Source organism: Diadema antillarum, unplaced genomic scaffold (assembly GCF_040938485.1).
Source record: "Diadema antillarum isolate AM-2024a unplaced genomic scaffold, OU_Dant_1.0 seq00000688_RagTag, whole genome shotgun sequence".
Taxonomy (NCBI): Eukaryota; Metazoa; Echinodermata; class Echinoidea; order Diadematoida; family Diadematidae; genus Diadema; species Diadema antillarum.
The window spans coordinates 1738104-1757337 of record NW_027271593.1 but is presented as its reverse complement, the minus strand read 5'-3'; the positions used below and the strand labels follow the sequence as shown (position 1 = coordinate 1757337).

Below are 19234 nucleotides of genomic sequence, written 5' to 3'. Positions count from 1 at the left end.
TGATAGAGTTATAATGCATTTTTCTTTAAAGCACTTTACATTGCTTGTATTCATACATGGGAGTTACGAAAGAAAAAGTTGTTATTTTGTGAAAACACAATGTTGAACATTAAGGCCGTCAAATACGTTACCGTCAAATACGTTACCGTCAAATACGTTACCGCATAAAGTGCATAAAATAGGCGCATCGCACTTTGCGCTAATTCTCTAATTTTGCATAACCTAATGGTTCTCTGCTCTTCAAAGCATGGCGGCCACTTTGAGCGTGATGTTGCATTGCGTTTAGTACCGAGAGTTTGAGGGAGATGTAAGGCTTCTCGCCGTTTGTTATTCGTCCCGGCTACGTGGTTGGTAAGAATTTCATTTTTGAATATCGGCAGAGTATAGTTCATTTATTTATATGACTAGTATGACACATATTGAGAGTTATTTAATGTTGATGGAACAGTTATACGGCTTAAAGACATCTTGTGTACGCATGATATTGTTTCGTGTGTGTGATAGCTCGCATGTACGTTAGAATATTACCCTGCATTGGCACGGTAACGTATCTTACCCGACTGGTAAGGAATCTTATTGGATGATAATATCCTGTTCTTACGTACACGACGACTGTATATATTATATTTATGTGTTATTTTTTATTAAATAATATGCATATAAAACTCCCATGCTGATATTTCCCCTCTCTGTTTGTCTCTCGTGTATTTTAGAAAGAAAAAAACATGGGTAAAATGCTTGCTGAGATACAAAAGGCCTATGGATGCAGAGAGAGAAAGAAAAAGAGTGACCCCACGTTTCTAGCGAAGGAGCGGAAAAGACAAATCCATTATCGCGTTCCTGTTTCTGATCAAGACATGTCGACTCTTGAAAAAGGAAAATAATGACGTGTTTATATTTTTTTTCGGAAAACATTTCTTTTTTTGAAATGGGCAAATTAATGATGTAATCCCCTCACAATTTTCTACACATTTTATTTTCAGACATCCTCAAAAGTATAAAGCTTTCCCTCTATTAATCCAGAATGAATGACAGATAAAAATTTGTTCTGACATATCTTAATATCAGGGTATGTTTTTTGCCTGTGCAGGTATTCTGCAAAAAAAGAATTTCAAAAATGTCATGTATAACATAATGACAAATTATGAGCGGATGACATCAACGACTTGCTCATTAGAATCTTCATAAAGACTGGTCAAGAAATGTTTTCTGAAGATGTGAAATTTAGAAATGTATTATCTTCCTTACTTGGTATACTCGGATTGTATTTTTTGCTTCTCTTCCTTCTTAATTTTATTAATTTTGACCCGGATTTTCCCTTTAAAACTTGCCACATTATGTACAGGGGCAACGTAATGTTTATTGTCAACTGATACGTGGAAGGAGAATATTTATGATTCCTTAATCTATTTTTTTTTTTTTTTTGTCTTGGCTCTCTATGAATGTAAAAAAAAAAAAAAAAAATATATGAAGATGTGGAATACGTCAATATAGTGTAAGTTTTAAGATACCGAAATGTTTGAGTGGATGATGAATCAGATGTGTTAATGCAAAGAAGTTTTAGTTACTTGAGGGTTGTGTCGGTTACGTTATTTCCACCATTATCTAACGTATTACTCCGTGGCTTTTTTAAAACAAATTTCATGACAGGACATGTGGAAATATATTGATACATTATACAAAGCTTCTGACACCTATATGCAACGTGACTACTTGCTGGGAATGAAATCTTTTATACTATTTTAGAAGGTTCTTTTGGGTCTTTTTGTTAGGAGCAGAGCCGAAACACATGTAGCCCAAGTGAACATTGTCTTTATAAGATTAAACTGTCAGCAGTCAAATACGTTACCTTTATACGTTGGAAGTGAAATATTTGTCTGTTCACTCGGAGCTATTCAACTTCATCATGTTGTTCCAAACTGAATATAATGTTGCATATCTATATGCGTTAACAGAGGGACAGAACTACATAATAGGCTGTACATTGTCCATTAGATATCAAAAGTTTCAGTCATTATATTTGAAACAGAATTATAGTTACGTCTCGGGTTAACTTTTTTGTGTATGTTATCGATTAATAATTTTACTAACTGAAATATGTCAATCGATTATCCGAGGTTATGATATGTTCTAGGTGGCTATAACATTTTGATGTAGACAATATGCAAGGGCGAGTCTATCGTCATGTTACTTTATAATTCACAGTAACAACATTTTGTAGTATAGATGTCTGTCAGATACGTTACCGTATCGACATGACCGTATATCTTCCTTGCACTCGTATATAGGTAATATAGATTTGATTTTTATTGTTGATATTGTTCCACCTTAATAATGCCAGATATCTAATCAATAAGATAACAGAAGAAAATGGACTATATTGTACATTTTAAATCAAGTTTCAGTCATGCATTTCAAACAGAACATAATTATGTTATTGCGTAAATTTTGTTAATGCATGCACATAATGATATCATGATGAATGTATGACTTTGTATTACTGAGCAGTGTCAAGGCGATTAACTAGGGCTATAAATATGAATGTTTATGGTTGGTAATTCATTTGGATGTAAGATATAAAGCAAGATTGAGTTTATCGTCATCTTGAGATACAAATCTAGGTAACGAAATTTTGTGAAAGAAGTATGTCAGATACGTTACCGTTTTTTTCTTTCCTTGTAACTCGAAATGTATGAAATCTGTTGTAAAGTGCGCTTGCAATTAGCTTTCTTTGATAATTTCAGTACTTATGTATGACTTTTATTACTATGTCAAAGCAATATAAGATCAAAGTGTATTAGAGATAATAATTGCAATATAGGGTTGTGTATCTTATACAAAAATATATAATTTTGGCGCTGATTTTAACTTACAGGCTTCAAACGTCAAACCTTTTTTTTTTTACATCTGGACCGATCAAAGTTCAAGAATTACTATTTAGTCATGTGCGCATATAGTTACGTTTACATTGAAATAGATATTTACATTAATGGTCCACAAATGATACATCCACTGCCATTTTCTTGTCTAAAGCCTAATGGTAACGTATCTGACAGGTGGTAAAAACTATGAAAAAACGTGTTCAAGTTCAATGCTATTTCTTGAAAAATGTGTTTGTGTCAAAAATCACCCGTTGGTTGTTATGTGTTCTCAAAGTATTAAAGTTTCTGAATTCAAATGAGTTTCGTGACTTTTTTAATGTCGAAATTTTATAGTTTGTCCAACCCTGTTGGTGCCCTTTTGTGGAGAATGGCCCCGTAATCGTGTGAAGGCTGTGAAAGTTCGGACCCACGTTGTACGCATACTAAGTACGACGCAACGTGCTTCCATATTAGTGAAGGTATAAGTTTGCGTTGTTGTTTGAGTTTATTTGGCGCGTATCGATAAACCAAAGATAAGCGTCTTTGCGAAACTTACTGTTTCGCCAAACTCAACCAGTCTGAATTCTGAACTGTTTTTCGTCGTAAGATTTGTAGGCCTAAGCCCTCCCTCGGGGTATGAAAGTACAATACTACAAACATACAATTCCTGTATATGAATACAAAAATGTAATATGTTATAGTAATAAAAAAAAAACAGATATGAACAAACATGTTTACAATTTAGACATCAAGGGTGTTACCACCGTCCCCCCCCCCCATTTTTTATTTCTTATTACCTCGGAAATGGCAGTATATAAAAAATGCCATAAAAAAAGATAGAATTAATGCGGATTAATGAAATCTTTGAGTGCGGTAATATCTTTGTTTTTGCGCTGAAGACCTTTTCTTTCTTTCTTTTTTTTTTCTTTTTGCTTGTCAGCTGAAGAAACCCGGTGGAATCACACACACACACACACACACACACACACACACACACACACAAAGTGCAAAGATTTTCCCCCTTGTTAACTCATCGTTACAGGTAAAGGGATCAGGGGGTTAGAGCAGGAGGGTACGTGGCTGAGACAAAAGGCAGAGGAGGGTGGACAGACAAAATGCAGAGGAGGGTCAGAATGATCATGAGGATCACGGGGGCAACCATTGAAGGAAAAGGAGGCAACATAAAAGAAGATAAGGAACACCAGAGATATAAAGAAAGGGAAAGACTGAAAAAGCAACAACAAGGGGAGGGGGGCTGAGCAATTAAACAGTGAGCCCTGAAAGGTGTACCAGGAGGATGCAACAAAATGAAAGTAATAAAACATATCAAAGTATATTTAATCAATACACACACTAATAATAATGATAATTATAATAACAATAATGATAAACATATGAAAACAGGGGTGGGGGGACACTGACATGCGAAGGAGAGAAAATTGTATACATTGTATGTAGATAAGCATATCAGGCATAGGCATAATAAGCACTGTCTAGGCCTAAACAAACAAAACCAAGTGTTTGCCTATATGTGTAGGTGGAAAAAGGTTACATTTTATAAAAGAGACTCAGACTAGAGGAAGGAAACAATTAAATTGAGAATAAAAGGGTCTGCAATTGGGAAAATATAATAACACCCACAAACATACTTGAATTACTATAGTAGTTTAACTTCAGACGTTTGTGACAAAAACTACCCTATAGTAAACAATTTAAAGACTAGAACTTAGACTATGTTTGCAGGTCATCTATACTAGTATAACAGCAACAACATCATTGAGGGGAGCTGTATAAGCTGTTATTTTCGTGATGTTTAATTTTCGCGAATTTCGCGAATCAAAGTTGGATCAAGTTTCGATGCGCTTGGGCGACTTTAAAGAGTGCGTTTAGGCCTACGTTATTGTTAGCGTCGGTGTCAATCACGAGAGTTCAGTGGTACTTTTATCAATTCGCGAAAACTCATCTCGTAAAATGTGGGCCTATGTTATATAGAAACTAGGCCTAGGCCTATGATAGCCTATGACCTCTTTTTTTTTTAACGAAAATATTTCTACGCGAAAATATCAATGTAAACAGAGTATTATTGTACTGGAGAGTGTTCGGCTTATGAGTTTTGAAGCCTGTGATTGGTCAAAACCACAGAACTGTACTACACACAGAGTGTGTAGAATTCCGTGGTCAAAACAGGTCCTGCACTCTTTGGAGAGCCATATCATTACTAAAATTCCCTCATACGCAGTGCCTATAATTGTTCACTATAGCCATTACTCAGTAGGACTATTGGCTTGCTTTCATCACTTCGTCTGAGCGTACAGGCTACAGTAATCCTACGGTGAGTAACAGCAGGGAGGTCTCACCTCCCTGGTAACAGCATGGCGTCCGAATTAGCAGCTGTCCACATCTCTTTGGTCCACACTCTCTTTGTATAAATGCATGTCAGAACCTTGTTCTGCACGGTTTGGAATGATTAAGATCTATTAAAATTTCGAATAGGTACACTTGCGATTATTTCATGATAAAAATGAGTCATTTCATACGAAAATGTTTCAATTGAAATCAATTGAAATATATATTCAAATAATGTAATGGCGAAGGCTCGTCCGCTAAGTCTGCGCATGATCAACATAAGAAAGGGGATTACCCAACCGTGGAAGTGTTGATGGTCGTACGTGCGTGGTGGGTGTACCTTCCTCCTTCTACAGATTAACAACTGGCAGGCTGTACCGTACAACCGTATGAAGACATTCTGGCCCCACATTCCGATCACCAGAAGCTGATCAAGGCAAGGGTGTTTTTATGGGGAGTATTCAGGAGGATCCCAACCAAGTACCATTACCAGTGCACTGGACAGTGAAGGTCAGTATTATAACAGTAATAACACACAGCCCTGTCGCTGTACACAAGCATGTACCACAAGTGCAAGTGTCGCATCGCGACAGGTCGTGGCCCGTGCTTCGTTCGCACGGCGTCTGGTCGGTCGGGCAAGGTCAGCTAACATCTAACAGCTAGCTAGCTGAGCTGTGTACAGTGTAGGCCTGCTAAGTACTGTAATACCATATACGTCACAAACGACATCGTACTGCTGTTTTTTGCTGCAGCAGTTGTATTGAATGCCACTTTAAGAAGACTGACAACAGGGCCTGGCTGATGGTTCACACAAAATTATTTCGTCGTTCGTTCGGTCAATTTGAAATTATGCCAGGATATGTCATGGTGGCTGAGCTGTGCTGTGTGTGCCTTCAATATTAAATTACTTAATATTCTATTTTTAACAGTCAAGAATGACACTATTGTCACTAACGATAGTTTTGAGACTTTTTCATACACATGCATTTATAAGCAAAATACAATAGGAACAACAATTTTTTGGGGGTAAATTTTGATAACATTCAGATTCTCAATTTGAGGTTGATTCTAAAAACAGATGAAATTGAAAAGAGAAACTAAACCATTTTTCATGCCATGATTTTAATTCATTTGATCTTAACTTTAAAGTTCAACCAAATTAGATCGAAGGTCCACATGCCCGCAGATGATGCCATTACAGTGCACTCCCTTCATGGTACATGGTTATCATGGTTATAATGAAATTCCAGCTACAACGAAAATCCAGGACGCAAAATTATCGGCTCTGTGTTTTGCTATTGTTTATTTGTTCGGTTCTACCGAAATTTCGGTATAAAGAAAGAAAACTGCCAGTCCCGAGGACTTCATTATAAGGGGAGTCGACTGTACAGTGTATCTAGTTTATGATCTACTCAGATGTTACATCAAGATACTACAAGATCTTGCCATATGCGATAGCAACATAACAACGTGGCGAATGTTCGCGGGGGAGGGGGGGGGGGCTTTCAGTATGTCTGTAACAAGTTGAGGGAAATAATGTGGAATTTTCTTTCCATTTTCTTAACATCATTGTACCAATCTGCACTGATGTCACAAACTGTAAATTGTAGTCATCTCATCCAGCAATGGCAGCTCTGAAAATTTAAAAGAATCATGGCTTATTTTGAATGGATTGTCCAATTTTCTTCAAACTTTCACTAATGTGTTCTACTAACTATTGTTGTATATACTCAATCCACACACTGGATGAACCTGTCCTTTGACACCAATTTCAGAATAAATACCAATACAGATGAGCTTCTACTCCAATGATATTTTTACTGTTTCTAAAACACTATGGCTCCATTTATTTTTTTTTTTTGTCTTCAGTATGAAACCATGTACTTTCTCAAGTACTGTAACAACTAGCCCGACCAGACGCTGTGCGAAGCACGATTTATACAGTGACTGGGCTGTGTATATTTATGTAGTTAACAACATGAAAACTCTGTAAACTAATGGGTTTTTGTCTTCATTTTCCCTCAGTCATGACTCGCAAAGAGAAGATCAAAGAGATTGACAAGGAGCTGGAAAAGACTCTAGAATTATGTCTTTCAGCTGGACTAGACAGAAATGAAATCAAAGCCTGTGCGGAACCACTACTTACCATCCAGGCCAAGTGGAAGCGTCAAGAGCAGTTCAAGTTTTGGCTTCTTGTCTCCATAGTAGTGTCAGTCTGTGCAGTGATGTATCAGTGTCAGGCAACGTCAGAATTCATTTCGGCCATAGCTAAACTTGGAATGGTGAAGCTGGTATGTTTTTTTGTTTGTCTGTTTTTTGTCTTGTTTCCTTTTTTTTTCAAATCGAAATATTATTAAGTTGAAATCCTGCATTATAAAAATCCTTCCATATTTTCTATCCCATCCTGACTGGCATATAGCATCATTGTCTATCTTCTCTCAAATTCGTTTCCCCTTTCCTGATCTTGTATATCATATGAACTTGCAACCAGTCTATCATTGATACGAGGAGAAAAATAAAAAAGAAAATCACACTCTACATTTCATGCAGATAGCAGAACATTTTCAGTAAATGACTATAATTTGTTAGCACTTTATAGACTTTTGTATAGTGTGTGCTTGTGATTATCAACTAATGTTATACCTCTGAATAGATCTATTAAAGGGACTGTACAGTACTTGTTGAGGTGGGGATTCATGTTTTGAACATTCCTAAGTGAGATAATGAGAAACCTATGAAATATGAAAGAGCATGTAATTTTTAGAAAGATTCAACATTTATTTGATGAAGATTGGTTTTCAAATGGCTGAAATATCCAAAAAAGTGATAATAATAAAAGGCGACAGGCCACTCCTTTTATTAGGATCTCTATATTTCACCTTGTGTTTGGATGTCTCAGCCATTTCAAAACCGATTTTCATCAAATAAACTTTTGATACCCCTTAGAATTGCATGCTCTTTGACATCTCATAAAGTGGTTTCTGAATATCTCACAAAACGTTAAAAGCTAAATCTTCACCTCGACCAGAACTGTAGATAAATGGCCAGACAGATAATGTGTTACATGCAGTATGTGACAAATTGCATGAAATTACTTGTCTTATGATTTTTCTCTGCTATTCATACAATCAATCCAAGTTACATATTTCCTAAAGAAACATAATTCTAACTGGAAGCTGTTTACAAGAGTCTCTTTTGCATGTAAAAGGCTAATCTATAAACACACTTGGTATACTGTATCTATGAACTACAAGTATTAGAATGCTGAAGGCAAATACTGTACACATTTTTAGAATTTTGAGTTTTGAACAGAGCTAGATAATGTGTTATCCCCCGTTTTACACAATCTACACCTGCTAATAGATCATGAATTGTAGTAAGGAATGTAGCTGATTACTAATTAGTGAAACCAACAATCATGACTACATGGCTCCAGGTAGTTGGTGTTTGACATCCTAGTTAACCGTATCTACCACTGACTGTTTCAATGAAAATAGACTAATTGAAATCCATATTGTGTCTGTCTTTACTAAGGTACTACCATACTGGGATTGGACAGGACTCCACCAGAAGGAATGCATCTTTTATAATCCATATGAAGCTGGCAATGAAATCACTGCAGAAGACTGTGAAGTAAGAAAATATTAAAGGACAAGTTCACCTTCATAAACATAAGGATTGAGAAAATGCAACAATATTAGTAGAACACATCAGTGAAAGTTTGAGGAAAATTGGACAATCGATGCAAAAGTTATGAATTTTTTAAATTTTTGTGTTGGAACTGCTGGGTGAGGAGACTACTACAGCTTGTGAGTCATATGCGTACAACAGTATAAAGAAAATGTAAAAGAAATTTCAACATATTTTCACTTTTTTCGCATAATAAAAGAGCACTTGACTTGCCTCTTTCTAAAGGCAGGGGGAATAATATTACCCATAACATTTGTCGGTAACGAGTCAGGGGAATGTGTCCTTTTTTTCAAAAGATGGAATTTTGTGAAATTCTCTTTATATTTTCCTTATATTGTTGTACGCATGTGACATCTAAGTTATTCATACACTGCAGTAGTCTTCTCATCCAGCGGGTACTGCACAAAAACTTCAAAAATTCATAACTTTTGAACGGATTGTCTGATTTTCCTCAAACTTTCAATGATGTGTTCTACTAATATTGCTACATTCTATCAATCCTTATGTTAATGAAGGTGAACTTGTCCTTTAACTATATGATCTAAATACCTCAGAAGTAAAACAACTTTAACTAGAAAAGCACTCTGAGAGCGCAGACCTCCGCTAAGCATGCAGCTCATTTCCACCACTGATCTTGTTCTTCCATAGAGATATCAGTGATTTCCACCTGTGCTGAAAGTCGCCCGATTTCCAAATATAGAAGCCTTTGTTACATCATAAACCCTCAGCTGCACGGGGCGCCTCGCCCTAGCAAAAACTAGAGCGCGCACTTTAGTGCGCGCATGCAAACCTCAAATGTGACACGCAGCCTGAAATCCCAAGTTCATTGACCCTACCTGCCAAGATATCAAAAATCCTTCGTAAATTCCCCAAAAATTCTTGGATCACTACCAAAAGTTCATCGTTTGTTACTTGTGTCATTCTCAACCTTTCCTGCAAGTTTCATCCCAATCCGTTCATTACTTTTTGAGTTATTTTGCACACGGACAAACTAACTAACTAACTATTTAAACGAACAAACACACAAACCAACGGTAACGAAAACATAACCTCCTCCCTTGGCGGAGGTAACAAGTGTAATAAATGAACCAAGCGTATCGAGATTTGTTTTGTGTCAACAAGAAATGCAGTCTGTATTGTGTGTTTTAATGCATTCCTATGCTGTCTTTCATGCAGGGATCAAGTATTCTTTTCCCCATTTATGAAGTCTAAAATTGAGATCATTGGACATTGCCAGAGTTATCGGGTCTCCCTGATTCTACAAGATGCTCCCTAAAAACTTTGATGTTTCTGCCTTTTGCATTAAGAGAATATGAAAGAATGCCCGAGTCTATGTGAAAAAAAAAACACCAAGTACGTGTACCTTTCCGATTGATCTGTAAACTGTGGAGGTATCCCTGCATTTTGTGTTACTGCAGAATTTGGTAAACCCTCCAGATTGGACCTTAGTTTTACCTGAAAGTTGTATCAGGTTCCTGTGTCATTCAGTAGTGTACGACTTCCAAAGTACTTTATGCAGATATTGGAGAGCCCGCAGTAGCAACTTTGCCATAACCAGCATTAGTACATTGTATCTTTATTTTTTCTGTAGTAACCACAATTGTTATTAGAGTGATTTAATGAAATTTCCAGTCAAAACTTCAAAACTTCAAAACTACCAGTACATTAACAGTAAGAAATGTAAAGTACTTCATTATATCCCATCGTTAATGTAAGTGGTTTCCAGGCATCTCTCTGTAAGACATACAATGTAGTACATAAGGATAAGTGAGTCTGCTGCTATTATGTCAAGATAATGCCACATGGACATTGCATGTTAAAGGTCAATTAAAGGTGACGCATCAACTGATTTCTGTTAGAAACTGCCATATCCTATTGTAACCAAGTATCTCCTCTTGAAAATAGTTTATAAGTGAAAAGGATCATACTTATCATGTATTCATGTTGTATAAGGCAGCTGATGAAAAATCATAAATGAAGAATGACCTTTCCATCCACACTAACCTACCTCGGTCTTATTCTGACAGCCCCTGAAAGGATTAGAAGTGATCAGCAGAATTCACTCAGTGGACCAAGATGTCATGGCAGAGGACTTCCTTTACTCAGCAGTCCCCGTCATCATCACTGATGCCACACAAGACTGGAAGGCTATCAAGGACCAGGATTTTAACTTCCAGTTCCTTAAAGATGTAGGCTTGAGAATCTCTACACAGGATTGGTTTCACATTAAAGTAACCTGTAGAGTATCTGCTTCTATAACAAGCTGAGATCATGATTCATTCTCATAGGCAGGAACCTCTTTTCAGACAAATGTCATTTGTATCCAAATGCAACATTTTTGATAAGACTCTATGTCTGATGTATATTAACTTTTACAACAAGACAGATATTGTCGAGCAAATTGTTAACCGATCTCATATACTTCAGAGCACAATCTTCATACATAGTCATACACTGCAGCACAGGAAAACAAGAGCAGTAAGTTCCAACCCTATGCCAATTCGGACAGTCTGTTTCAAATTACCAGCTAAATCTTTCCCCTGCACCTTCCTTGTGGACCATTATCACAACATTCAATGTTAATCTGCTAAAGACTAGTAAATCAAAAAGGTAAGCATCTCCACAATATGCTAGTGAAGACATCCTGCTTACTGTAAACTTAGATTATGATATGCCATTTGCAGTTTGCTCCTTCTGTCTGAAAACTAGGGTGTCCAATGGTAACTGGAAAAAAAAATGTCTTATATGGATGGCTGTCAAAATCATCAGATTTTGAAAGAACTTGTGACATTAATAAAAGGATATCTTCGTAACAATATTTCATGAAAAGAACAGCTCTTTTCAATGCATTGATGTAGATCTTCAATTCGTATTCACCAACATGACAATGATTGGTTTGTTTTGTCTTTCATTACAGTTATATCTCAAGGATCCAATCCTGTCCAACTCATCAGTGTGTTCCTTCTTCAGGCCAGAGTCCAGTCTACAGAGTCTCTTAGAAAATGCTTCATCTTTGGGAAATTTCCAGACATACTGGTAACATTGATTGATAAAATATATAATAGTTTCTGTGCAAAAATGATATCACTTCCGTATAGTGTATCATTTCTGAATCCTCTAATTTTGCTCTGAACTGTATTCTTAGCATCACTTTCCCTAAGTCGCCAGTATCTTTTTTTTCCTATTCTGTCTGTTTCTTTTTTTCTTTTTCAGCCTCATTCTTCTTATCCATCTTGCCTAAAATCTAATTCCTATGTTATCAACCGTCATATCATATCTTCTTAATCTTCACTCTAACTAATTTAAAAAAAAAGAAGAAGAAATTTACAAGATTTTTCCTTTCTTTCCTCTGAAGGGGTAACTGTAAACTACCGTCTGCCAAGGTCTTCAGGCGGTTCTACACTCGTCCCTACTTTCTGCCAGGTATGGTTGAGGCTGGATCCAGGAACTATGTCCTCATTGGGAGATTAGAAGACCCAGCCAAGCCTGTAGAGTACACTGTGAGTTAACACTCAATTACAGCGTATCCGGGCAATTACCCCAAGAGGGCAATTACCCCCCGGCTAAATACTGGTTAGTGGTAAGCTTAGAGTAACGATTAGGGTTAGGGTTAGGGTTAGGGTTAGGAGTTTGAGTTAGGGATAGGATTAGGTTCAGGATTAGGATTAGGATTAGGGCCAGGGGAAGGGTGCGGGGTAATTGCCCAGGGGGTAATTGCCCTAGACCCCATGAGAGTGTACACTCTCATGATGCCATGCAAGAATTTGTATTGTTAACACCTTTTCGATATGGGAAGGATTAAAAAGTCTTACACACAGGATACACATTAAAAAAAAAAATAACCAAAACTGGGACATATTGTTAATATTATCGAAGATGTTTCTTAGTGTGAAAGGATAAAATTATTTGGTTTGTGTCAGAGAGAACAGTTTTGGGTTGTTTTTTCCCACATACACAAACGTTGCAGTCAGTATATTAATACCTGCACACTGTGTTTGCTCAGCACTGAAGCATCAAACTAGTGGATTGATTTGTACACAGAAAGGTGTGGTTACCATAGAACATGGCAGTAATTGTATCTTTTCTTTTGGTTTTTATACTGGTACAGTAAATATTGTTACAGGTATATCAGCTTTTTGTGATATACTTTTTGTTTACCATCAGTTTCAGCAGTTTGACTTTTTCAGTTTTTCTAATTCTGACTTTGTCAAACTTGACACTGTTCACTTCTGTGAGGTTTGGACCATGGGGGAGGGAGTTACTGTATTTACGTTTAGTCAAAATGCAGTGGTGCATGTCACCAAACCCGATTCCATCTTGGTTCAATCTATTGACTGGACCTAATCCTGCACAAGTTCAAGCTTTGTAATTATGTGTGCCAATGTGTGCTAGTGCAAAACAAAGAAATGCTTACTGGAAAATATATGTTACATTATCCTAAGTGGCACTAGTTTGGCAATTTACATGTAACTTGGAAATTTCCTATTGATGACAGAATTTTCACCAGGTTAAATTGAAAATGGCAACTATTTAAATTTCTTTCTTTCTGAAAGATGAAGGTGCTTACAATGAATGCGGCTTTTCACTTCCCTGTTTAGGTTCTGTTGTATGTCTAGAAATTAGACGTTGATTATGAATATTTTAGATGAACGTAAAATGTAGTAAGATTGCACTAATTTTTCACAAGGTCTCTTATGCAGCATTTTATTGTAAGAAATCATAAGGTGACATAATATTATGTAAGTATTGGCTCTCAATGTGTGTTTGATCAGTACCAGCATAATGCACAGCCTCAAATTGTTTACTTTGTTACAGCATTTTGATCCATACACTGACCAGATGACCTGGATCAGCCAAATCAGAGGGAGCTTTAAAATTAAGCTGATTCCTCACAGTGTGTGCCAGGAGGAGTGCAGTGTACTAGAAGACACTCTGGAGAAGGGAGAAACTTGTGAGTACAGGGATTATTTCAAGCATTCCACACAAGACATCTTTCCTCAGTATTTCTACATTTCTATAACTTTAACAGATACAGACCACAGTTTAAACTGAGCAGAGACAATCTGTTTTTTGTGTTTTGATTTCTTGATGTGTGATGTAAAAAAAAACATGTGCAAGTGCAGATGCAGTAATAGCCAAAACCACATGATTTCTGAAATCTTGTTTAAAATAGAAGAATTTACTTTACGAGCATTTACTCTGCAAAAATCTAGAGTAAGAAAAACCATAGTTTTTCAATGTACCATTCACACTGTCAGAAAAAGTAGAATTATTCCATTCTATTTTGGGGCCTCTTTTCGTTGGTTTGTTTTTGTTTATACTTTTCATGAAAATGTGCATGCACAGGAAAAACAGGAATATAATTACAAACTTATATTCAATTTTTTTTGGGCAAGTAGTGTGCATTCACAATTTGCAGCTGTTGTTGAGTAGAGGCCATTGATCAGTGATGTAGGCAGATGGGTAGGAGATCCCTCGCAAAAGTTGGCTGTCACATGACCAAAAACTGCAATAAAACTGGCAAGATGGCGAGGGAGCATTTACATTTGTGAACAAAACAAAACAAGCAAACAAAAACAAAAACAAAAACAAAAAAACCTGAATGAATCTGCAAAGTTTAAAAGAAAAATAATTCCAGAGGAGGGTTTTTCATTCACATACTGGTAGCTACTCGGTAAAAAGAGGGGAAAAATTTTTTTTTTAAAATAGAATGTGGGGAAAAAAACTTGGGGTTGGAAGTGTAATTAATGCTCCTCTTGTGAGCAGAGTGATTTTTATCTGGCATACATTATTGTACTGATGTAATGATTACAGGAAAGCTGAATATGTCTTCATTTTCTCCTTTCTTTCTGATGCAGTGGTTTATGTCAATGATCTGTGGCAGCTGCAGTATACTGCTCGTACATCAGAGGAGGCTGTAGCCATTAGCAGTGGGGGACTGTGGAATAACTGATTGTTGCAAAATGGAACCTCGACTAATAAAAGCGAATTTCATTAGTTCACAATCAAAAATCTTTTACCTTGTGTGGACTGTAACACTGCCGATACCCCATCTACGGCGAGTCACTGCCAGTCTGAAGAAGCCTGTAGAAAACAGTAGGTGAAAGCTCACACAAGGTAAAAGAGTTTTGAATGTGAACTAATGAAATTTGCTTTTATTAAAGATTTACCAATCAGATGAACCTCTTCCAGGATCTAAGGAACCTCGCCTACTCTGGGCTTCTCACTTTTGACATGTACACTATATGGCTAGGGTAAAGAATCAAGAGCCTTGAAAGTCTTTCATTTTAAGTTAATGAGATAAACTGCAATGCTCCTTTCACTGATGACCTTTTGAATGAGGTGTAAATATGCCAAACGTAAGATTTTCTTCCGTATTAAGCTTTAACACTTTCCATGTCTCTCTGAGGACCCACATGTCGAGTTTTTCCATTATTGTTCAAAACGTATTGTGACACCATATTGTCAACATTGCTAAAACAACTGTTCATACGTCTGCAGAATATGGTTGTTTGTCTGTTTTCACTATCTGTATTTGAGAAGAATCTGTTATTTCCCTGGGTATTCTTACCTGTTCTTTTTTTTTCTTTTCTTTTTTCTATATTTCGGTGCTATGTTGCATCTGTGCTCCTCATCTGGTTCTTTCGGTTCAGAATTGGGACCTAAGCTCAACAAGCTTGCTTTTAAGGAGGTTCCGTCATATTTCTTTAGCATTTATACATAGAGCCAAACTTACAAAGATTGACCAAGTTCTATGGCTGTATATGTTTACAATAATTTATTGTGCATACTAGCCAGATATTTTGATTCACTTTTATTTACTATATTTGATGTCTTTTACTTCTTTGAGAAATATGAAAATATTAAAATTGAATTTGTACTACATCATACATGTTTTCGGGCAAATGTAATTTGCCTTCTATATCCTTACATTGGACATGCTTAGCTGAAATTATGAAAGGAGTTTTCGTCAAGATGTAATGACCTTCCATAAGAGAGCATTTGGGTAAGAAGCCAGAATGGCAAAACATGTTTAATGTATGTTTTCGTGTGTTGTGTTAATGCTATTGTGTGTCTAATGAATATATGTTTGGGTTATGGTGTAATGAAAAATTGGCTTCCTGGTGAACTATGGTGATGTTTTAAGTATGTTGTGAATTGAATATTAAAGAATATACCAAGGAAGTCATAAATACAGTACTAGTTTTTACTTAGATAATACAAATGTACATGCTCAAATAAATAAGATGATTTTTTTTTTAAGTCAATACAATTTAATGTTTTATTGGTCAAAATCCTGGAATATAATTAGTCAATATCAATATTGCTTCATGAATGTAACACAGGCAAGCAATGACTGTTTAGGTGCATTGATTACGTGTGAAAGAATTTTACTTATTTCAGTAAAATGTGATATTTTATTGTAACAGATACAGGATTAAAATGCCAAAATATAAAGATTTTTCTATCTCATTCATATTGACCATTTTAGTTACAGTCAAGAATGTTTGTTACTCTTTGTCAAACAACTTTTGAAATGTTTTGTAATGCTAAATGGGTTAAACAGTGATCAAGTAGCTGTACTGTCACATAAATGACGATTTTACATGGTTTCTCTGTACCTTTTCTTCAATGGGGGTTTTAGTTTTGTTTAACTCTTTCAGTTTTTCTATTCTTATAATAAACTCCATTGCATCAAGTACCTGTAGTTTCTCTGCTGGCAATGTCCATACCATGACATCATGCATGTATGTGTGTGTGTGTTTGTGTGTGTGTATGTGTGTGTGTGTGTGTGTGCATACATAACATTGAATTGGAAAACACTTGTGAGCTTGGCAGACATTGTTACACCAATACATGTATTTATCTGTCAAGGTTTGTTTAGATTGCAGCAGAATATATGTATTTGTATATCATTTCAGACATGCAATAAACAAACAACAGAATACATAAATGTGGTACAGTGTAAATAAGAAGAAACTCAATACTTTATAATGAGAGTGGAACCGAGCAAGTTTTCTTTCAATACCCAGTATTTTATTGTACATGTTTACTTTCTAAGATCAGTCTACAAAACAAAACATACATACTCGTAAATACATGTACTTACCTGTGGATCGACATCTGTGATCGAAGCACTCTTAACAATGTATGCATTCTCGCCATTGACCCAATAAGCCACTCTTCCATGATGAAATCAATATATGGTTTACAGAAAGAATGTGTGAAGCGTTCATCAATTCATTGGTGTTTGCATATTGGAATAGGAAATTAATGAGCATGAGGTTTATACAAGATAACTGTGTTGTATGTGTGCAGGTGTATGTATACAGGTAGCCAGTGAAATGCAAGTAATGATGTAGTATGCCTCACTGATATGCATAGCAAATTTTTGATGTGTTTGTGGGTCTGTGGTTTGTTTGTGAGAGCCAGTGGAGTAAGTGTAATTTCTATGACAAACATCTTAGATGCATTTGTGTGACTTTGATCAGGATCTTTGACCTTAACTCTGCCTTTCCATGAAACTTTTGTAAAGTCAATACAGTATTTATTTCTATCTTTATCAAATAATATCACCATTGCACATTCATGGCTGTGAGTTATTATGACTGTGGAAACGACAATGTGGGCCAAGGTATGGCCTTTGACCACAGCCTGTAAATCTAACGCCTTCAGCACCTCTCGGGGGCAAGTTTATAAAAGCATTATGAATGAATTTGTGTTCCTTTGTACATGTACATTTATGTGACTTCACTGAAGCATTTGGCCATACATTTGACATACAGTATTGACTGCACAGTACAGTGAAACCCCGTTATAGCGAGTTCGCTTATAACGAGAAACCGCTTTTAATGAGGTGATCACGTCGGTCCCATTTTTCTTTGAGTGTAAACCTATGGTAAAACGGATCAGTTACAATGAGTTCGGTTATAATGAGATTCCGGTTATAACGAGGACATCTTCGGTGCGTCATGATAAAGAAACACATATAAGCAATTTGATCGGATACGAGGTTCCATTTCTTGACGTGCCGCTTTCAAACACGCGACAAACGAAACAATGAAAACCGAATTCACGCTATCCTTCTGTTCTCTTTCTCGTTCTACAGTGTCATTCTGACCACAAAGCACGCGCGTGTATCACAATTTTATATGTGCATAAACACGCGAGCTTTATTGTAGTGATCCCCATGCCGTCTCTCTATTAATGAATGATCTGAGGTGGGAAGAGGAAACTAATATGCTAGGCTCAGTTGTCCCGCTGTTATCCCTCTTTTATCCTCCATTATCAGTGACAAATGCCGAGTACCGTTCTTTGCATGTTTTCTTATAAACCATGCGATAAGACACGGATACCATCCGATGTTCTTCAGTCTTTGAACATAATTACTGTGTATTTGATTTTTTTTTTTACGGAGATACGCGTAGGCGGCCTACTGGATATTAGCTCAAACCAGTCCGTAATGTGAAAAAAAAAAATACTCATTCAAAATTGTTTCATTCAGTGAAACAAACTGGTGACAGAACATGGAGAAATACATTGTATGTTTCTGGAATGCATGAGCAGCTTTAATATCATAATCCTTTTCATAATAATTCCGACTTCCAGTTGTTTTGCTGGTTGGGAAACATTGATGTGTACACTACGTGAAAGAGTACAGGAGAAATAATTAATGAAATCATCGTGATGTTCATTTATTCACACTGTATTTTACAAATGAATAATTTCATTCTTTCAGAATGGTCCGTTATAATGAGGAAGAGATAGGTGTAAAAAGGATCACAAATTCAACCATGTCGAGTACCTTTCACGAACCCATGTCAGGGCTCGACACTAACTTTATTTTTCGGTGGCCCAATGGGGCCACCAAAATCATCAATTTCAAATTTTTGGTGGCCCGAGAGAAAAATTTGGTGGCCCGGAAAAAAAAACAACCCATTGATAAAAGTCTTTTTTTTTTTAATAAGTCGCACACTCACTGCACGCATTTATGCATTTCCGGCGCAAAAAGTTACGAATTTATTGACACACTTTTCCAAAAATTTTGGTGGCCCGAGGTGGGCCACCAAATTTGCCCTTTTCTGAAATTTGGTGGCCCGACTTTCATTTTTGGTGGTCCCGGGCCACCGGGCCACCGTTAGTGTCGAGCCCTGCATGTACAAAATGCGAAGAGATTTTGGGAAGAAAAATACAAAACGCATTTTCAACCCCTGCTGGTGCAAACATCATGGAATACAGCCTAAATAATTAATGTAATCATCGCGATCCCGCTGGGCGCACACAGCGTGAAATAAGTTGAATAATGCATGTTACTCTGCTTGCACCCATGTTCAGAA

General features: G+C 36.5%; 1 protein-coding gene across 1 annotated transcript; it reads left to right on the top strand.

Annotated features, from left to right (window-relative positions):
* The first annotated feature begins 5577 nt into the window (after nucleotides 1-5577).
* LOC139737310 (uncharacterized) lies at nucleotides 5578-15633 on the top strand. The gene is made up of 8 exons (XM_071647983.1): nucleotides 5578-5717; nucleotides 7233-7498; nucleotides 8742-8840; nucleotides 10925-11086; nucleotides 11815-11933; nucleotides 12253-12397; nucleotides 13713-13848; nucleotides 14756-15633. Exons 2-8 carry the CDS (start codon nucleotides 7235-7237, stop codon nucleotides 14848-14850), a joined length of 1020 nt encoding a protein of 339 aa, XP_071504084.1. The 5' UTR covers nucleotides 5578-5717; nucleotides 7233-7234; the 3' UTR covers nucleotides 14851-15633.
* Nucleotides 15634-19234: the final 3601 nt, after the last annotated feature.

Bases quoted from the DNA above. Each gene is read 5' to 3' on its own strand.
- LOC139737310 (XM_071647983.1), top strand. From the start codon at position 7,235: ATGACTCGCAAAGAGAAGATCAAAGAGATTGACAAGGAGCTGGAAAAG. The intron at 11,934-12,252 runs GTAACATTGATT...TTTCCTCTGAAG, and splicing joins GGAAATTTCCAGACATACTG to GGGTAACTGTAAACTACCGT. The intron at 12,398-13,712 runs GTGAGTTAACAC...ACTTTGTTACAG, and splicing joins CCAAGCCTGTAGAGTACACT to CATTTTGATCCATACACTGA.